The following is a 21,193-nucleotide window of genomic DNA, read 5'->3' as shown; positions in this document are numbered from 1 at the left end:
CTGAGTACAATATTGTATAACTGTATTAATTCAACTGTGAACCTAAAAATTTACAGCTAATTTTGAAAGAGATGCATCTTAGCTCTGAAAACTGTTATTGAATATGTCAATGCTGTTGTAATGAAATGCTTCTTCTAAGTATGTGGTTATTAAATAAATAATTAAAAAATATTGAAAAGAATAAAAGAATTCCTTTATATAATAAAAACAGTAAATACTTGAAAAAAAAAAAAGGCAAAATGCATTTTGTTCACCTTCAACGTCCCCATAATCTTTACCAATCTCAATACTATTCAAAAGTTCAAAGTCCAAACTCTCTTCTGAGACTCAAGGCAATTTCTTAACTATAAGCCCCTGTAAAATCAAAAGACAATTTACATCCTTCCAACATACATGGAACTAAAAACGCGTTTCCATTCCAAAAGGGAGGAATGGGAGCACACTGAGGAGATACTGAACCAAAACAAGACTGAAACCCAGCAGGGAAAACATCAAATCCAGTAGCTCCATGTCTGACTTCTGGGACTTTACTTCCAAAGGGCTTAGATGGCTCGGTTCTTCCAGCTTTGCTGTGTGCTACATACATCTCCCTCTATGCAGCTCTCTTCAGCAGCTGTCTCACAGGTCTAGCATCTTTGAGTCTTCATTTTTAACCAGGCTTCACCTTCATAGCTTTACACAATGGTCTGTCAGGGCCCCTTGGCCTGTTAGGGACTTTTTTATGCAAAAACACGCCTGCTGCATGCTGCCTGAGCTCAGCAGCTCTCTGAAACAATGGTGGAAGAACCAATAACCCCTTCACTCTTGCATCTTCCATGCCTCTAAAGCCAACACCATGTGAACACTGCCAAATTCAGCTTCCAGACTAGGATGAATCATGACTACTATGTTCACATTAGCAGCTTTTCTATGCTGTGGTTTTCTAGGAGCAGAAAACCCCTCAGGCATTTTCCTTTCACAAATTGGAAGCTTAGCTAGGTGTGGTCTTTCCCTTAAAGTACTCTTTCCACTGTTTAAATGCAAATCTGTTGGCCTCTGCATAATGGCTCTGATTTCCTTATCAAAGAGAGCCTCTCCTTCAGCACATGTCCTGGCTCCATTAATCTTGGCGATCTTTTTCAATCCAAACTGTATATTCTGCATTTCTTTCTTCCTCACTTGCTCTTTTTTTTACTGTAGATCTCCATAATCTTCACCATTAATAACCATGCCACTAATTCAACATTAGACTGTCTTGAAATTTCCTCCACCAAAGAAATTAGTCCATTACTTTTCAACTTAACCTCAGACAAGCTCTTAAAGTAGCAGCCAGATTCTTTGCCAAAACATCCTAGTTGCTATTTAAGTCCTGTTTCCCTCTGAAACTACTTTTCTCTCAGTACTATTTTCCTCCAGGCTCTAATTAGAATGTCCCATTAAGCGCTTCTTATAGTATTCAGCTACTTTTCTAGTCCAAACTTCCAAAGTCTTCTACATTCCTTTAAAAACACACATGGTCAAGTACTTCACTCCTGATACCAACTTCTGTAACTTCTTTATTATTACTTTTCTGTTGATGTGATAAGACATCAGGAGCAAAGCAACTTATAGAAGAAAAAGTTTATTTAGCTTACGGTTTCAGGGGCAAGGGTCCGTAATAGCAGGAGAAGCATGGCAGAAGGCGGTGGCTAGAGCAGAAAGCCAAGCAATCACATCTTCAAGCAGACACAGGAAGCAGAGAGCCACTGGAAATCTAGCAAGGCTTAAGAACTCTCAAAGCTGCCCCCAGTGACATGATTCCTCCAGCAAGACCACACCTCCTAAAACCTCCCCAAACAGCACCACCAACTGGAGGAAAAATGTCCAAATACTTGAAGCCAATGGGGGGCATTCTCATTCAAACCACCAAAGTCCCTAATGCAGTAATGTTTGGAGGTGGAGCTTCAGGGAAGTGATTGGCTCATGAAGGCTTTAAACCCACCAATGGATTCACCCACTGATATGTTCACAACTTGATGGGCTATTGGAAGGTAAGGGAAACTGAGAAGGTGAGACCTAGTTGGAGGGAGTGGGCCCGGGAGGGCATACCCTTGAGGGCTCTATCTGTCCCCTGAGCTCCTTCCTCACCTTTCTGCTTTCCTAGCAGTCATGAGATGAGCAACTCTGCTCCACTATACCCTCTTGTTAGGGTTCCAAACAGCAGCAGTTTCCCCCCTCCCCAACAGGGACCTCACCTTGACCTTTGAAGTCAAGGGAAACAAACTCTGCTGAGAAGCAGCCTGCCTTTCCTCTGATCTCCAAAGATAAGATAAGCAGATTCTACCTGATAACCAGAGATTTTAGAAGTTATCATAACAGCTTTTCTCTTTTCTTAAGAGGGAAAAAGTAAACACTTCCAGACCCTAATCCTACCTGCTTTTCCTGCTTCCCCCTCCCTGATTTCTCCCTCAAACATTCCCCCTTCTACACCCTAAAGCCCCCATATATAAAGTCCCAGCTCACAGGCCGTGGGCTGACATCTTTCCCTGACATCTTTCCCTTCCCTACCCTTCACTGACATCTTTCCCTTCCCTGACATCTTTCCCTTCCCTGACATCTTTCCCTTCCCCGAGGGAAAGGTTCCCCGTGTGAAATAAATCTGTATCCCGCTGAGAATTCTATCTGTGCCTCGGTGCCTCCTCCATCCGCCCGCTCTCTCCCAACATTTTTACCTATCACTTCTGTCTCTCTATAGGGCCCAGAAAGAATAAACCAAGCAGATGGGCTGAAACCTCTGGAACAATAAGATAAACCTTTCTTCCTTTACATTGTTTTTCTCAAGTATTTTGTCACAGTTATATAAAGTTGACTAGCACAATGAATTACTTTCTTGTTTCATTCATTTTTTCCATATTTCTACCTGAATACCCTGGTTACAATTTTTAAAAGGTTTTTATTTATTATCATTATTAGTGTGTGTGCATAATGTGTATGTGACCACACAAGACATGGAGCACAGAAGGTCAGAAGACAGTTCTGTGGAGTTGGTTTTGTCCTTCCACTTTTATGCGGGCTCTGGGATTGAACGGGGGTCAGCAGGCCTGTGCAGAAAGTGCTTTATCCACTGAGCCATCTCACTGGCCCTATAATTTTTTAATGAACTGAAAAATGTAAACAACTGAAAAAACCTGAAAACCACTCAGAATAAAAACAAGTCCGTTTATTACAATGAAGAGTCTCACAGTAAATATCTAGATGAGTGTCTGTGACAAATAAATAGTTCTTCCCTTTCAATTTCTATTTTATGTGGGTGTTTTGCCTGCATTTATAAAAGTACATCATGTGTGTGCAGTGCCCATAGAGGCCAGAAGAGGGCCCTGTGTCCCCTAAAACTGGAGTTACAGACCCCTTTGTCCTCTGGAAGAGCAGGAAGCGTTCTTACATACCTCCAGCCCTAGTTCTCCAGCCCCCTTGAAGAATATGATTAAGTACTTTGCAAACATGAACTTTTGAAATTTGTGCAAGTTGTTTTTCATATGTTTACCACTGTGAAAATACACTTATAAATGCTTTATGTGTGTGTGATAGTGGGTATTGAACCTAGAGCCTCATGAATGCTAGGCAAGTGCTCTGAATCACTGAGCTATACCAGTGGTCCTATAAATGTATTTCTATCTATTTCCTTACCCACCCAAACAAAACAAAAACTAGAGCACATCTATGATCCCAACACTCAGGAGGTTAAGTCAGGTCAATGGAAAGTTGAGACCCTATCCCTAAAAATAAAAAAAAGTAAAGAAAAATAAAAGCTGGGCCTGGTGGTACAAACCTGTAATCCCAGCTCTTCTAGGGGCTGAGGCAACAGAATAGCAAATTTGAAACCTGCCTGCACTATATAAGGAGTCTAAGGGCAGCCTGGGCAACTCGGTGAGATCCTCACTCAAAAAATAAGGGGCAGAGGGGAGCTCATCTCCATGGTAGCATTCACAAGGCACTAGGTTCAGTTCCTAGTGCTGGAAAAAAAAAATCTCAGCCCATGTTTATGTAAATATAGAAGTTTAAACTGAATTAAGAGCAAGTCAATGTACTTTGAATTTAAAATTCCTGATTCTCAAGGACACAGCGTCTATAGGTGTTTGTAGGATTTCTTTGCTGCCTGCGTTTGTTCTCCAAATGGCTGAAAAGAAAGCGTTCCTTTACCTTTAACGGGGGGGGATCTGTCTTCCTAGGCTGAACAGCAGCCCTTCTCTGTTGCCCTGGTGTGACCAATAGCCCTGTTCTGGCCTGTTCTGGCCTGTTTCCTCCAAGGCAGCCCACAGTGAGCAGCCTTGTGAGCTGTCATTCAGCATGTACGGTTGTCAGGGAAATGTAATTTCTCTCTGATCCACTGAGCCAACCTAGGTTTTTTCTCCTCCTAAGAAAGCCGAGCTGACACTGCTAGCTGAAACATGTTCCAGCCCTTTGGGAGTTGGACTGTTTGATACACATACATATACAGATGGATAGATTCTGCCATAAAAGCACTTTATTACATGTTGCTTTTTCCCACAGCTCAGAATGTTTATTAATAGAGAACGAAACAGCTAAAGTGAAGGAAAAGAGGCAGTCGCTTTCTGGAAGGAAAACTAGACTCTATTCTTTCCAAACAGCCTCACCCCACCAAGAAGCCTTGCTTTGCATTAAAAGTACAGTCAGTGCCACAAGCTGAACTCTCTGCTCCAAGGGGCCCAGGTGTAGACCTGGCAACTGGAAGTTGCAGAAGACAGGCAGAGAAGACAAAACCCAGGGAACTGCAGGGGGTGAGGGGGATGGGGATGGGGATGGAAAACTCCCTATCCTCCTCTGCCCTCCCTACCCTGCCCCCAGTCTCTTTTTTCAGCAGGGCAAGAAAAGACAGCTCTGGGATCACAGCAGAGTATTTTAATTCTGCTGTGTAGGAAAAAATGTGGCACAATGATACAGGGAGTATTTTGAGAAATCTGGGGACTGAATGCTAGAGGTGTACGGGCAGGAGGGAGGACACCCACCACCCAGGGCTGAGGAGCAGGAACTAACTCACTGTTTGTCAGCATCTGCAGGTCTTCCACAGAGGGAGGAGAGGATTTCTTTTCGTACGGGATGACTGTGTTCAGATACTGTCAAGACAAACAGGGCATACACAGCCTGAGACACCAACCCCCTTGGGTTGAGAACAGTGGACAGCTTACACAGAGACCATGCTTTTCTCTGAGACACTGTCAAATTTCTGTCAAACGGGTGTTCTGGGTAACCCTAATCTCAGAACTTTCCTCTACCTTTTGGCAAAGGCCTCTAAAAGTAAAACCTTCCTGGGGAAAAATTTCCTTCTGTCCTAATTTTTACATTCTCAATATGCTAAAAATTTCTTGGTTATCTAGGAACCCTGAGGAGCTCTTCTCTTTCTGGTTGAAAGCAGAGGCAGTAGGTACATTCTAAAATCTTTCCCTGTGTAATTTGAGAAGGAATTATTTCTCTTTTGTCAAAAATGCTATATTCACCCAACCCAGGATCTTGAATGTCTGATTTGCTCCCTCTGCTGGATGCGAGGGACTCCTGCAACAAATCTAACGAGGATGTGCCCAGTGGGCATCAAAGACCAGCACAGGCCAGACAAACTTTGTCAGGCCCTAAGGGAGCCAGAGGTGGTAAGAGCAAGGCGGAGAAGTCTTCCACTGTAGTTTTGGCACTGCCACTGGCAAGAGAGGCCTCGCAAAGCTGCCTTATCACTCAGCCTTAGTTCTTGCTGCTAAGAATATGAAAGGCTGGCTAGATGTTCATAGTCTTCCCTGCTACAGTTGTACAATTCCAACACTTAGGATTCAGCCTCAAATGGTCAAATAGCATACACAGGTGCTCACTTATTCTACACTTTCAAACTTGTCAGTTCAAACACTGCCAAGTCCATTAGATCATGCATTCCATGAGTGCAGGGCCCAGGACTTCTCACCTTTGTGCCTGAGGAACTAACGATAGATGATAGCACAAAACAGGCAAAGTTGTTGAACTCTGCCTTAATAACCAGAACTGTATGTTGTATCATAGATGCTGAAGTTTGAGTATAATGAGTGTCCTCCAAAGGGCCACTTGGTCCCTTGGGTCATGGTATTGAGACACACTAAGGCCTTTTAAGAGGTTGGGCCTGGATCTGGACATCGTAGCGCATGCCTTTAATCCTAGCACTTGAGAGGCCAAGGCAGGAAGATCTTTGTGAAATCTTGTCTATGTAGCAAGTTCTAGGACAGCTAGGGTTATAGGGAGATCCTATCTTAAAAAAAAAAAAAAAAAAAAAAAAAAAAAAAAAAAAAAGCAGTAGGGCTCAGGGCGAGGTCCTTAGCCATGCCCTCAAAGGAGATTTAGTTATTTAAAATAAACTCTCTAACCTCCTAACCTCCCCCCACCTCTCTCTCTGGCCTAACATGGGACTGCTTGTTCCTAATACACTCCCACCATGATGCCACCTTATCAAACACCAAACCAATGAAGCCAACCAATACAAACAAACAAAACCTTACTATTTCTAAAGTTAATTGCTTCAGGCATTTCACTGTAGCACTGCAAAGCCGATTACAGTTATTGACAAAGTGGAGCCAAGAAAGAGGTGCCACAGTGGGAATTACAATCAGAGCCTGAGGCTGAAGAGGAGTACTGGTGGTACTGGCTCCACCAGCAGTCCAATAGATTAAACTCTATGATGGGATCTCTCATGAAATAGATCCCCCCCAAATGCACTTTATTCTTAAATCAAACTAATTCATAGATCTGTAATTAGTGTTGTTTTAAGTTTTATCTATGTCCAAAATACAAGACCTCAAAAATATCATCTTTGAAAGAAATTTTCTGTGTTTTTGTTAAGAATGGAAGAAAATATTAGGATATTCTACCCTTGCCCAAATACAGAAGTAATTCTAGTGAATCTCCATTCCCCTCAGCTTTGGTGGGGAAGCTGAGCTTCCAGAGTCTTGGGGAGCAAAGGAGTTAAGGGACTACACATACCTGTTTGTCAGTCCCTGAGGAGCCAAAGGTCTGGCGGATGCCACTCTGCAGGATGTTGGAGATGCCTTCCATGCTGAAGCGCTGGGGAAGAGACACACTCAAGATGAGCAAAGTCTTCCTGCCCCATTGTCACCACCCCAGGGACCTCTGTATTCTTACTCAAATGCCCATCAGCAACTTCACTGCCCTTGATAAGTGACCCATGATAACTAGAGACAATGAAAGTCTTTGGCTTGCACAGACAGGCCAGAATTTAAGCAAGAATAAATAGCAGGTGCAAAGACTCATCTCAATGAGTCCTTCAGGGTTACAGCCTGGCATTCCCTGTCTTCCTCATTGCATTCAGTATTAAATATACAGAAAAAAAGACATGACAGTGCAACTTAGAACTATGATGCAACAAAGCATGCAACTATCAGGAAAGGCACTGCACTGCTTAGCTTTTGTCAACTTAACACCAACTAGAGACACCTGGGAAGAGGGAACCTCCGCTGAAGAATTTCTTCCATCAGATTGGCCTGTGGGCACACCTGTAAGGCATTTTCTTGTTTGCTGGTTTTCTAAACCAGAGGGGCCAGAGCACTATGGGTGGTGCCATCCCTGAGCAGGTAGGTCTGGGCTGTACAGGAGGGGGGCTGAGCAGGCTAGAGGAAGGAAACCAGTAAGGACCTCTCCTCCATGGTTCCTGTCTCTGTTCCCGCTTATGTTCCTGTGTCCATCGATGATGGACAATGATCAGGAAGAGCAAGCCAAATAAACCCTTTTCTCCCCCCAAATTGGTTTTGGTCAGTGTTTTATCACAGCAACAGAAATCTAACTAGAACAGCCAGGCTTCCAGAAGTATCCTATTCTGGGAAGTTTTTCTTCAAGAGGCACAACCCAGGACTAATTCAATAGGTCTGTGACAGGGCAAGGCAAACGTGTTGAAAAAAGCAACCTAGATAGTTCTACAGAGCTTCCCCCTATCAAGAACCACTGCTTTGAAGAATGCTGTCAATAGACCAATGAGGCATCTGGTCATTTTCTAGCCATTGAAAAAGTCTACCATCTCCCTACACATACCCTACAGACCAGGCAGAGCAATAATCCATGCCAATGACAAACATCTTGATCCAACTCTGTCTTCCCAAGGTCTAGCCTGAAGAACACAGACTATATCCAATCACTTTTTAACATTTACTCAACATCTCCCCAACTTACAGCAGAAAGGCTCTCTGGAGAGACAAGGAAACAGGTCTTCCTTTCTGACCCCACTGCCTGTCACAGGGTTCTGCTCACAGCTGTTACCCAGTAACACTTAGGGGTCCACTGAGGGTAGGTCTCAGGAAGTATGATGGCTCTGGCCCCAGGCTGTCTGTGCTTTGTCCTATGGCTGGGTGGCTCACGTACCTTGAGAGGCATCTGGTTTCCTTTCTCTATCCGGTTGCTCTGCAGGCTCAGCCCCTTCTCTTTCCGCCTTTTTTTCATCAGTTCCCGCTGCTCCTTCTGCTTGTTCTGAACCTCGATGAGCACCGTGATGAAGGAGTTCTTTACTTCCTTCTCAAACTCCAGCTCGTCCCTGCGGGCCAGCTGCTGCACCAGCTCCTCTGAGAAGTCTCGGATGGCACCTTCCACCTGGTCCAGCAGCTCCGTCAGCTCAGACCCAGACATGTGCCTCAGCCCTGCAGAGGAAGATGAGTCTGGTAGGTGACACCTGCAGGCAGGTACGAGCCCACTGGCGATGGGACTCTTCTTAGAGGGATTGCCTCCAACTCCCAGAGAGTCCCTGAAAGACCTTCACAATCCAGGGGAAGTCCAGGAAGAGAGGGGCTTTGTAGCATAAAGAGAAGAGACTACCCAACTTGGGAAACGGGGACAGTACCCAAAGAAGCCAGAGGACTCTGCCCAAAAATGTAGGTGGACACATGGCTGGCTTTGATCCCTTGTTTTGTCTGTTTATCCTCTGTCTCTACATTGCTCATGTAGAATAGGTCAAGAATTGAGGGAGGGGCTGGAGAGAGGGCTCAGCAGTTAAGAGCACTGATTGCTCTTGCAGAGGACCCGAGTTCGATTCCCAGCACCCACATGGCGGCTATGAACCACATTGCATGACACGGGTGCATTCACATACATGCAGGCAATACACTCATACACATAAAATAAAAATAAGAAATAAAATATTTTTTAAAAAAAGAATTGAGGGAGAAACCACTAAAGTTTTTGGTTTCTGTGCTGGAGTAATAAGGGAGGTGTTATTTATTCCTAAAAAGTAATCAAGATAGAGCTTCCCCCAAATGAATTTATGGCCTGAGGATATATAGTCCAGTGCCTCAGTCCATGCACTCTAAACTATGAAAGACCTGGGGTACAATAGGAAGGTGCTGTGAAAATGGAACCTGGTCAGTCTGCTACTTCAGAGACAAAGAAAGGGTACTAGAGATCGTGGACATAGGTAACTTCTTGTCTCTAAGGCTGTATGATGTATAATACAAGTAGGCAGTTGACAACTAACTGACTACTTCAAAAAAGGTAGGAGAGCCTGCTGGGACATGCCTTTAATCTTAGAAATCAAGAGGCAGAGGGAGATGGATTGCTGTGAGTTAGAGGCCAGCCTGGTCTACATAGTGAGTTCCAGGTGAACCAGGGCTACACAGCCAGAACCTGTCTCAAAAAAAAAAGTAGCAAGGAAGATTTTGTTGTTTTGTTTTAATATGTAGCCAAGCCTGGCCTTGAACCCTCACTCCTCCTGACTCAGCCTTCTGAATCCTGGGATTACAGGTATGTGCCACCATATCTAGTGAGCAGAAAGGATTTTAAATGCTCCTGACACAGAATGTAGGTCAGTGGCAGAGCATGTGATTAGCATATGTAAAACCCTGGGTTCAACCCCTAGCCACACACACACACACACACACACACACACACACACACACACACACAGAGTTCCCATCATAAAGAAATGATTGTGTCTGAGGTGATTGATAAGCTAGTTACCTTGATCCAGTCATTACAGATCTTACACATGTACTGAAATGTTTCAGACGACACTAACTCATAAACATAAATTTGCCACCCACCAATGAAATATATTGGAAAAATAAATATCACAGATTTAGGGAACACCTTTTAAAGTGTGTCCCTAACTGGTGGTATCCTTTAGCTTCACCTCAGAGTCCTCCTCTCCTCCTTCCTGCTTCACCTGGGCATCTGCCGATTTGGTTGGCTCTTCCCCTTTGTTTGGCTCTTTGGAGCTGTCCTCCTCCTGTTTTCTTGCCATTTCACTCTGTTTCTCAGCTGTTTTCACAAGCTCTTTGCTGAGCACTTCTATGTTTAGGCCCTTTGTGTAGCTGAGAATGGCCTGACTGGGGCATCTATGAATGCAGCTAGGCAGCCAAACCCACTCCATCACCCCAGCGACACACCCTGCCTCAGCTACTTAGGGCTGCTCAGCTTTGCTTTCAGAAAACAGTGTCCAGTTTTTGCCTCCATTTTTGCCTCTTCCAACCTAAATTTGGACCTTCGTACCCCGACTGACCTGCCTTCTCTACCAGCCCCGCCACCCTCATAGTAACCTCCTCCCAAGAACAGGGCCCCTCCTGCCGTGTGGGCATTGTCACCCCTAGGATGACCACTGGATTCTATACTCTGCTTTCATTTCACGCTTCATCCAGCCCTCTCCGTGTGGTCATTACTATAAATTTGTGTCAGAGAGGTAATGTGAGACAGGGCTTGAGAGACTGGCCTCTGGAGTTAATATCTCTGGCATCAAGTGCTGGCTGCACCCCTTGTAATATACAGGAAGTATGCGGGTAAGTGCAAATTTAAAATGAGTCCTCAGTCTATCCTATTGAAATAAGGGAAGAAGGCTGAGGGTGTAGCTCAGTGATAGAGCACATGCTAGCATGAGGCACTACACACACACACACACACACACACACACACACACACACACACACACAAAGAGACTTCCTTTCCTCCATCTCCCTTTTCTTTTAGAATTTCCTTGTTTATCCTTCTCAAGCAGATATTAAATCTTTTAATGACTAAATAAGCCTCCTACCATCTCCACAGCTCAGAAAGGTTTCCTCAGGGGCCTGAGAGCCACTGCTTGGAAATGTAATCATCAAGGAAGATAAGGCCTAATCTCCCACTGTTCTGGAAGCACAGAGGCCTAACTCAGCCACCTGACTCCAAATTGCAAAACCTACTTAAGGTAATGGGTTCCATCCACTTAGATATAACAAGAGTGAGATTTCTTTCTGTCTTTGCTATCCCCTTTAGCCAATTGCCTGTGATGTGCAACCTGTTCTCATTTAATGCTTACTCAGTAATAAAATTGCTCTCTTTCTGTCTCTCTGTCTCTAATACCTTTGTGGAGAGGTCTTTCTGGGGGGCAAGGAGATTTTATTTGCAATTCTGTTTTTCCAAAAGTGGTCTTGGACAAGTCATTTAACCTCCAGAAGACAGCTTAATCAAAGGGAGACCGGAGTGAAGTTCGTTTGAAAATACATATGAAAAAATCTTAGGCTAGAAAACACTAACATTACCATATACGTGTATGTGTGTGTGTGTGTGTGTGTGTGTGTGTGTGTGTGTGTGTGTGTGTGGCAAGTGCTCTATTACTGAACTACAGCTCCTACCGTACCTTTTATATTTTTTCAATTGGTTTCATGGTAGTATCATTGATTGCATTTGGACAGTGGTTTAGATTCCTACTTATTCTACTTGTCTTGTTTGATTAGCTTTAGCACTTTAATTTGCTTTACTGCTTTTTTTAATTTAAAAAATTGCTAACTCTCGGGGCTGGAGAGATGGCTCAGCAGTGAAGAGCACTGGCTGCTCTTGCAGAGGACTCTGCTCTGCTCTTGCAGCGGTTCAATTCCTAGCACCCACATGATGACTAGCAGCCATCCGTAATTCCAGTTCCAGGGGATCCAGCGCCCTCTTCTGACTTTGGGCATTGCAGGACACTGACACATGCCAGCAGTAAACGCACACACATAAAATAAAAATAATAAAAAATTTAAAATATTTTTAAAAGCGCTAATTTCTCTACAGATACTAAATAGGGAAGGTGTTGTCCCGCTCCTGGATTTGCAAGCCTCTGCTCTAAGGTGATCAAAGTTCTGAAACCTCCATAAATAGGACCTGGCACTGAGTAGGTGCTTTGCTCTTAACAAACCTGGCCCAGGGGGACTGGGGGGGTGGCTCACCTTCATAGGACCAGTTGTTGTTGAAGGTCTGTGTCAAGGCCTGCATCTCCTGCAGCAAGACTGAGTCTGCCTGGGATGAGATTTCTCCTCCATCCTCCTCTTCTAGGACCTCCTCTTCCTCCTCTGGATCTGGGGAGTTCTGCATCATTTCTTCGATTTCCTCAATCACCTAAGGAAAGAGTACAAATTCTGTTCCCTCCTAGAGGGGCATTCCAGCTCATTTGAATAGAGACATTTCTAATTTGCTGTCTGTAAAATTCCTGAAGCAATGTCATAGCTTCATAAATATTGAATAATAATAAAAATAGACCCAACCAAAGGCTTACATATACTCTTTCTTTAATGTAAAGCACTCTAGTGTAAAACCTCTTCCAAGTGCTCCATTTAGATGAATGCTTTATTGGAAACAAGCTACTCTTTCAGGAAATGAGCAGAGATGCCTGGAAGGAAACATTTACTTCAGTTGGCTCAGCAATTTATTTCTAAGTGGGAAAACATTTTATCCACCCACCTATAACATAAAACCCAGTCCATTAATTGTCACACCACTTGTGACTGGGAAGGAAAAGCATTCCCAGAACAACTCCAAATGGGGAGGAAAACAGGTGTCTCTCTAGAATTCACCCGAACAGGAACTAACTGTCCAGCAAAAGGTGAAAATAAAGATTAAAAAATAATAAAAGACAAGATCTGGAGAGCAGAAAATAGGTAAGAACCCCAACTCTGATTCTGACTATTGACAGGGCTCAACTCCTAGAAGCTGAAGGTATACTGGCCTGAAGGAATGGATAAATTGCTGTGGACAGCAGTTACCTACACATAAAGAAAGCAAATGAGCAAAGCCTTCATGTGACAGTGGGTCAGTAGATGAGTTTGGTAGAACAGCACATTTAGACATCTGTCTCTTCCCAATGTTGTAAGAGACTCAACCTCTGAAGCCATTAGACTGTGATCTTGGAAGTAGATTTTTTTTTTTTCCTATTGGGTTTGACTGGAAGTAACGGGGTTTAGTGTTTCCTCTTTTAAAATAATGTCTGTTTTATTTACAAACCTAAAATCTACTTGCAAACTTAGGATATACCTAGTCATTGAGCCTGTGGTGGTTAATATTGTCAACTTGGCAGGTTCTAAAGTCATCTGTAAGACAAACCTCTGAGCATGTCTGTGACATAGTTTCTAGATTGAGTTAACTGAAGTGATAAGACTTATTCTAATGATGGGCAGTACCATTCTATGGAGTGTGGATCCTGGACTGTATAGAAAGGAGGTGAGCTGAGTACCAACAGTCCTCTCTCTCTGCTTCCTGACTGCACATGCAATGTGACCAGCCATCTCATGGTCCTGCCACCATGATGTCACTGACATGATGGAGTTCCCTCAAACGTGAGCAATAAGCCCTTCCTTCCTTAAGTTGCTTGTGTCAGGTATTTGATCACAACAATGAGAAAAGTAACCAATATGAAGCCTATCATTGAGGTACAGTCCTTTCCTGCAAGTCCCAATAACAACTGTTAGCCCCTTTCTTTTGTTTTGCTTTGTTTTGTATTTGTTTTGTTGTTTTTTGAGACAGGGTATCATGTAGCCGAGGTGACCCTAGAACTCCTAATCCTCCTACCTATATCTCCCAAGTGTTGAGTTTACAAGTATGGGACACCATACCCAGCAAACCCTGTTCTTTTTACATGATTCCCTTCAATAAATTCCCCATTTCTTGCCTGTATTAAAGTCAACTTTAAAAAAATAAAGAAAAGAAAAAAACAGAATCCTACCCTTTAGCCACAGGCATGAAGGAGCACTTCTACTAAAATGAATGTTATTTGGCTCTGATGGGTTCCAGGGGAGCATTTTCAGAATGACTCATGAAAATTTGTATGGTGATTAACTCAGGTAAACACTTGTAGATATTTGTTGACTAAGAAGGTGAATAAGGAGACTCAACACAATCCTCCCTAAGTGAGAAATTACTAAAACTGAAACATAATGAACTCAAATTTAAAACCGTGAAGCATTGCATTTTTTTTTTCACAAAGATAGAAGTGTCTCTGAGACTCCTTCTGGAAGGCTAAACATTTTCAGGATTCTATGAAATGTGATAAATATCTATCACACAGAAGCCTCATCTGTCACTTTGCTTCTATGAAGAACAGGTATTTGTGACCCTCCTCTAAGTGTCTGAACTCCAGGCACAAGAAATCCCCAGAAGCTTCACAGGACACAAAATCAGGAAACTCTAGGCCTGTCTCTGGTTGTCATTAAAACTACTCTGGCCAACCCAAGTATCAGGAATTATCTTTATATCTGCCACAAACAGGTAAACTGAGACATAAAGAGAAATTAAATTTATTAAAGATACCAAGAATCATTAACATGGCCAACTCAAGACCATACATCTTTCTTATGCCTTAGATGGATGTGGCAAGTATGTTTTGTTCAACCTTTTTCTCTATCAGAAAAGTCCTGAGAACCCATGGAGGTGCGATGGGGTCAGGTGAAGTGGGTGGAGAGTGGCAGTTCTCATCCATACCTGATCTGCTGTGAGGAGAGGCTCTTCGTTGATGCCAGAATCATTTTCACTCTTCTCATTGAATTCATCCTCTTCCTTCTCATGGATCTGGAGGGGAGGAGGAATTAGCATTCTGATTGACCATCAGCAATGCTAGCGTCTCTGTCCCTAAACTAGATGGCACTAACCAAGAGGCCATTCCAGCCACCCACTGTCTGAAGAGGGAAGATGGAGAAGGGTATGAGTTTCATCCAGTTCTAAAAGTGTCCTAGCACACAGTAGGTATCACCAGCATGGTCAGAAAAAAAGACAATGGGGTGGGCAGCACCACTCTGACTCAAGGGGATAGGCAGTGTTCTTCAACTCACAGGCAGATCTTTCTTGGGTGAACTAGGAACCTTCACACAGTGAGTGACACTGTAGCCAGCTCATACAGCAAACACTTAATTCTTTAAGGAGTGTTAATAGGGACAGTGTCCAGATTTTATCTTATTGGACATTTTAAATATTTTATTTTTAGTTTATATGTCTGAGTGTTTTGCCTGCATATATGCAAGTGCACCTGTGTTATGCAATGCCCACAGAAGTCAGAAGAGGGCATCGGAGTCCCTGGAACTAGAGTTCTGGATGGTTGTTAGCTGCTATGTAAGTGCTGGGAACCGAACTTGGGTCCTCTGCAAGATCAGCCAGTGTTCTAATCACTGAGCCGTCATCTCTCCAGTCCCTCTTACTGGGCATTTTAAGGGACAGGTGTTTCAGTCCAAAGAGTCATAACTATTAGAATCCAGGTGTGGTTACACAACTGATGATCAACCCAATGTATCAACATGGGACATATCACAGAAAAAACTGATCATGTGGACTAGACAAACTGAGCATAGTGAAGTGGTGCATGTCTGTAATCTCAGCATTTGGGAGGTAGCTGCAGAAGGATCAGGAGTTTGAAGTCATCCTCCCGCTATCCCTACATAGTGAATTGAAGGTTAGCCTGGGCTACATGAAACCTTGTTTCAAAGTAAAATGAAACAAATAACAATAACAAAAATCCAGGAGTGGTGGTACATTCCTGTAACTTCAGCTTTCCAGAGGCAGAGGCAGGAGGACTATACAAGTTTAAGGCCAACATGGTCTATATCACAAGTTCAAGATTAGCCAGGGTTACAGAGTGATGTCCTGTCAAAAAAAAGAAAGAGAGGTGGGGAGGGAGGGAAGGAGAAAGGAAGGAAGAAAGGAAAGATTAAAAAGGATAAACTAGAGCTCAGGAAAAACACTGAAAGAAGAACTCCTTTGGCTCCTTTCTCCTGTGTCTCCCAAATTCCATAATCTTAAGTAAAACTCTAGATGTTCACAGTCACTAAGAGTCTAGATGTTTAAGTCCAAGGGACTTAGCAAATATGACTTGATTGGCCATATTACAAATTGTTAACAGTCTGGAATTTGTGCTCAAATTCTTTACATGCTTAATTGCCTAACCACCTAAGAAGTTTCTCTCCCAGAAATCCAAGTCGAAAAATCATACAGGGGTTGGTGAGAAGGATCCAGGAAATTCCTTCATAGAGCCACCTTCCATCTCTGACCCTCTTTAGTCTCCAAGAGCTGGCCTGCTGACTGCCTCTCTCCTAGAATAAATTATTATCCTAATGAAGAAACATCTCATTCAGGTCCTAGCTATGAGGTACACAGTAGTCTATCCTCAAAACTTCCTTCTTTGAGCTCTGTTTTGGCAGGCACCCCTAACCATGCACATCACCTCCTAGCTCTGCTTAAAACCAGAACTAAATCATTTTTTAAAGTAAGCAAACGTATCTCAAATGCCATCTGTGCTCAACCTAGAGAAGTTTGAGGCAGGAGGTGAGGGAGTCACTGGAGGTTCTGGTGTGCCAGATGGTAACATCTATTTCTGCTGTGGAACCCATATGCTTGCATCTGTGTTTTCAGCTTGGTTTCCACAGCTCCCCACTGGGCAGAACAAAACTCCTGGGGCCACAGTTTGTTCACAACTACATTCATACGGCAGAACTTCCCAAGGGGCAGGCAGCCCTGCAGTAGAAGTTTGGCTCTTATTGAGAAACAGAGGATTTCGTTCTCTGTTTGCGTTACCTTGATAAACCTTTGGCAGTAACAGTCTGTAACTCAAGTTTGGGTAGGAGGGATTGATATTAAGTCTTTGAAAAATGGTACATATAGCTAGGTACGGTGGTACATACTTATAATTCCAGCACGCAAGAGGAAGAGAGAGACCAGCCTAAGCTGCATAATGAGACCATTTCCTCTCTAAAGAAAAGGGGGAGGGAGTCTGGTAAAAACCCAAGTTCCAACCACAGTAGTGAAAAAAAAAAAATAGCTGGAGCTATAACTCAGTGGAGGAGTTCTTGCCTAGGTTTTATCCTCAGCACTGAAAAAAGAGAAAAAGGCCAAGTGTGGTGGTGCCTGTAATCCCAGCACTTGGGAGGTGAAGGCAGGAGGACCAGGAGTTCAAGGTCATCCTCGAACATAGAGAGTTTGAGACCCAAACATGAGACCAAAACCAAACAAATAAAAAGGGAGTGTTTACATTTTCTGAAATGTGGCCATGTTTTGTGGGTTTACTTCACTGATTGAATACTGCACCTTTGAACTCCCTTCCCGAGCTTCTTCCACATCAGGACAGGGAAGGAGCTTGTAGGATTATGGCTGTTCAGCAGTTAATGAACCTGGGCTGTGGCCTGGGTGAGGGACTCCTAGAACTTTCTTGCCCACCCCCTTTTCAGACACAAAGCCTTTGGGTCTGGGTCTAAATTACCAGGATAAAGTAAGAGATGTGAAGGTGAACCACAGGCTTGCAAAAGCTACTATGAGAGTTTTCACTGCTGGGGCACTGTAACCACTCCATGAAAAATGAAACAAAAGGTGCGGCACACATAATGTAACCCAAGAAAGCTCTGGCCCCTCCTCCCCTGCCCACTGCTAATTCCTGCTCCTGGCCTTTGTTCCTCTTCTCTGGCTTTTGGTTCCAATGCTCCCACCCTGCTCCACCTGGTTCCCTCAAGCCTGTTTTCTTTCTCTCAAGCCTCCCAGACTCTGTTTTGTTCTAACAGCTTCTGCCGCTTCTCAAGAAGCCTTTTCTCTTTACACAGGCTATTTACAGACCCCAGACCTTCCCCTCACACCAGGACAGTATCTTGAGCAAAAAGCTGGAAGACTTAATGGAAAGAGAAGATCAACAGCAATAGATACTAATGCATCTGGATACTCTTGTTCCTCATATGTGACACAGACATGAAAGCCACTTCTTTGGCTAATTGTGAGGCAATGAGAAAGGTACATGCTATAAACAGTCCTCAGCCCACGTCAGCTAGGGCTGAATTTCCTTGTGGACAAAACCTGCTAGTTGTTTCTATGCTATCAAAATAAAGAAAAAAATTATTATCTGTCAAGCCCCTTCCCAGAATTGAGAAGACATGAGTCCAGAAAGGGGTGTGACCACACAGCAAGTCTTTTCTTCGTCTTGCTTTGGGGAAAGGGTGTCTGCCTCACGGCTGCCAGTGACTCACAGCTAGCTGCTGAATACAGAGCCTGTAATACTGTTAAATCTTGCTGTTGTAGTTCACGTGAGGGTTAAGATTCTGTGACGTCCTTGTGGCCAACAAATATCAGCCAATGCTTTTTATAAAAACATTCCAGATCATTCCATTTATAGGAAAAGGAATTTCTACTTTTAGCCCTTTGCCTACCCCTCCCCACTACCATTCAAATGTTCAATTGCCTCAATAACATTAGGAGAACAAAGACTTTAAAAAAAAAAAAAAAACACCTTCAGACAAAGGATAGGAGAAAGAAAAGACATTCAACAGCATGTGTTCAGCCCAAGGAAGGGGCACTATGTCCCTTTTGTGCTTATGAAAAACCAGGAAACATCTGTGCGGGTAATGTCAATGGCTCTGTATTCCCACAGCAAGATGCTTTAGAGCAGGAAGCCAACAAATACTTATTGAAAGAATTAATAAGCAAATGACAAAGAGAGGGCTGAAGGCTGGTGCTACAAGAACCTAGACTCAGTCCCACCTCCAGATACATAGCTTCTTCATTGTCCAGAAATACGTAACCCCCTGTCCTGACCACCTATCTCCCCTTGTCCTACAGTTAGTCACTGTCTGCAATATATACGTTATAGGGGTCAAAAGAGATGGTCTTTTACATCACAGCCAGGAGCAGAATAGGGTGACTCATTAAAAAATGCAATCAGAGTAGACATTTGTTAAATAATAATACACATTTGTATAGTGCAAAGGTATTGTTTTGATCTAAAAAATAAATGCACACATATATTTACCAAGCTTTGATATAAGGCTAAGCTTCTTCAATAGGCATCTAAGTGAAACTCCACAGTGTCTTTCCTGAAGCATCCACGTTATAACAATTATTAAAGCCATCTCTTGTTTCCATTTCTTTGGAGAAGGAAGGTACACAACAGATTGAGCACATAGTTATCTCCTCTTCCTCCCCAAACCCTAATAAAATGCAAGTGAAGGGATTTTTAAAAGGATATCCCACTGGGCAAAGTGAATTAGAGAAAGTCAACAACCAACAAGACACTAGAAAGCAGCTGCTGGCCCAGGGGGCTGGAGAGTCACACCTTCTCCAGGAGGAACTTCAAGGGTTAACAAATTCACACTGAAGATGGTGGAAGGCTTAGTAACTTGGTGGAGCCCTCAGATGGCAGTATGAGGTGAGACTAAAAGGAGGGAGACTTGGAATGCTTCATCAGGGGCAGCTGGACTTTAGGTCTCTCATTCCATCTGCGTAGAAAGGCAGCCACCATCCTGCCACCCTCGAAGGGTTGGTGGCTTCACTGGGCAAGTTGAACCAGTGAGACTCCTGACAAAGACACACTAGGCCACTTAACAGTGGTGGTGGTGCTGGGTGTGTGTGTGGGGGAGAGTGTCTTACCAAAAACAGAGGGAGTGACAATCCACAGTCTCATCAAGGAGACACCTGCTTTCTTCCCCAAGGAGGATCTGTAGCCAGGCCTGCTTTCAAGCAGACATAGCAGGACTTTCCAACTGGAGGATGGTATACTACAGAAACATGTCAGCTCTCAGGATCTCCAAGCAAAATGATTGGTTCTTACTCATCACTCAACAGTGTGGCCCAGCAGCAGCAAGTTCTAAACCCACAGAGAGTTTCTAGGTCTCACTTTCAAATACAAAAAAGTTCAAGCCAGTCCTGGTGTCACCTACCTGTGATTCTAGCACTCAGGAGGCTGAGGCAGGAGGATCTCCATGAGATCAAGGTCAATCTGGGCTACACTGTGAGTTCGAAGCCAGCCTCAGCTACACAGCAAGACCCTGCCTCAAAGAAACAAAAGCAACATTGTTGTGATTTAAATATGAAACGTCCCCAATAGGCTCATATATTTGAACACTCAGTCCCCAGCTAGCAGCGCTGTGTAGGAAGATTATGGAACCTTTAGGAGGTACAGCCTTGTTGGGGTTGTGTAGTCTGACCCTACTTCCTGTTCTTTCTCTGCTTTTGGACTACCAATGCACTGTGACAGGCTTGCCTCACAATCCTACCACCATGCCTTCCCTGTCATGATGAACTACTTCCCCTCTGGAACTGTAAACCCCAATAAACTATTTCTCCCTTAAAGTCGCTTTGTCAGGATATTTTATCACAGCAACAGAAATGAAACCAAGACAAACACAAAGAGCAGAAGACATCTTTTCCAAGAAGCTATGGTGACTGCATTCAGAGGGATAGCAGAAAGTACTGTGCCTTTGACTCATGATCTACTTATGAGAATCCGTTAGAGGGGATAGCTCAATGGTTAACAGTGCAGCTACTTTTCCAGAGGACCCATGTTCAATTGACTTACAACCACTTGTAACTCCAGCTCCAAGGGGATCTGAGCCTCTGGCCTCCTTGTGCACCTGCACTCAGGTACACTGCCACACATACACAAAATTAGAAAATAAAGATAAATCTTAAAAAAAAAAAAAAGAATTGATCAGAAAACTAGAAGGAGCTCGTAGGCTCTTAGACATTAAAAGCATTATGATAACAGGGCTGGAGAGATGGCTCAGTGGTTAAGAGCAGTGGCTGCTCTTGCAGAAGACCCTATTTCAGTTCCCAGCACCCATAAGATAGCTAACAACTGCCTGTAACTCTAGTTCCAGGGGCTTGTATTCCCTCTTCTGGCCTCCATGGGCATTGCATGATTTGGTACACTTACATACATTCAGATAAAACACTCATACCATAAAAAATTGAAATAAATGAACACAACTTTTAAGTATGATAATAAAATTTAAATTTCCTAATGGAGTTGAAAGTTGAGAAAAATCCCCTGAGATAAAATATATGGGTAAACAGGGACCATGAGCATCTCGCAAAATGTCCTGTAATGGTGGTGGGTCATCTGACCTCTTGATCAAGGAGGCCAAGGAGACCCCACCAGATGGACTTGAACCAGTATCCAGTCTATAAAGAGGAGGGTCAACACGGAGGAATCATTTCCTCCATGCTTCCAAGAGAAGCCAACAATGGT

The 21,193-nt window shown here is 43.5% G+C and overlaps 1 protein-coding gene across 1 annotated transcript in view; it reads right to left on the bottom strand.

The window, feature by feature from the left end:
• The window catches only part of Fez1 (fasciculation and elongation protein zeta 1), a 69,929-nt gene that overhangs the window by 13,326 nt on the left and 35,410 nt on the right, over window positions 1-21,193 (bottom strand). The window contains exons 4-8 of the mRNA XM_008834943.2: window positions 14,686-14,772; window positions 12,162-12,330; window positions 8,359-8,630; window positions 6,970-7,050; window positions 5,018-5,093 (exon numbers count right to left, since the gene is read on the bottom strand). Coding sequence (XP_008833165.1) covers window positions 5,018-5,093; window positions 6,970-7,050; window positions 8,359-8,630; window positions 12,162-12,330; window positions 14,686-14,772 — 685 coding nt within the window. The remainder of the gene's footprint in view (window positions 1-5,017; window positions 5,094-6,969; window positions 7,051-8,358; window positions 8,631-12,161; window positions 12,331-14,685; window positions 14,773-21,193) is intronic.

This window comes from Nannospalax galili, unplaced genomic scaffold (genome assembly GCF_000622305.1).
Source record: "Nannospalax galili isolate Female #2095 unplaced genomic scaffold, S.galili_v1.0 scaffold690, whole genome shotgun sequence".
Taxonomy (NCBI): domain Eukaryota; kingdom Metazoa; phylum Chordata; class Mammalia; order Rodentia; family Spalacidae; genus Nannospalax; species Nannospalax galili.
The sequence above is the reverse complement of the archived record's forward strand: the minus strand, read 5'-3'. Positions and strand labels throughout refer to the sequence as shown.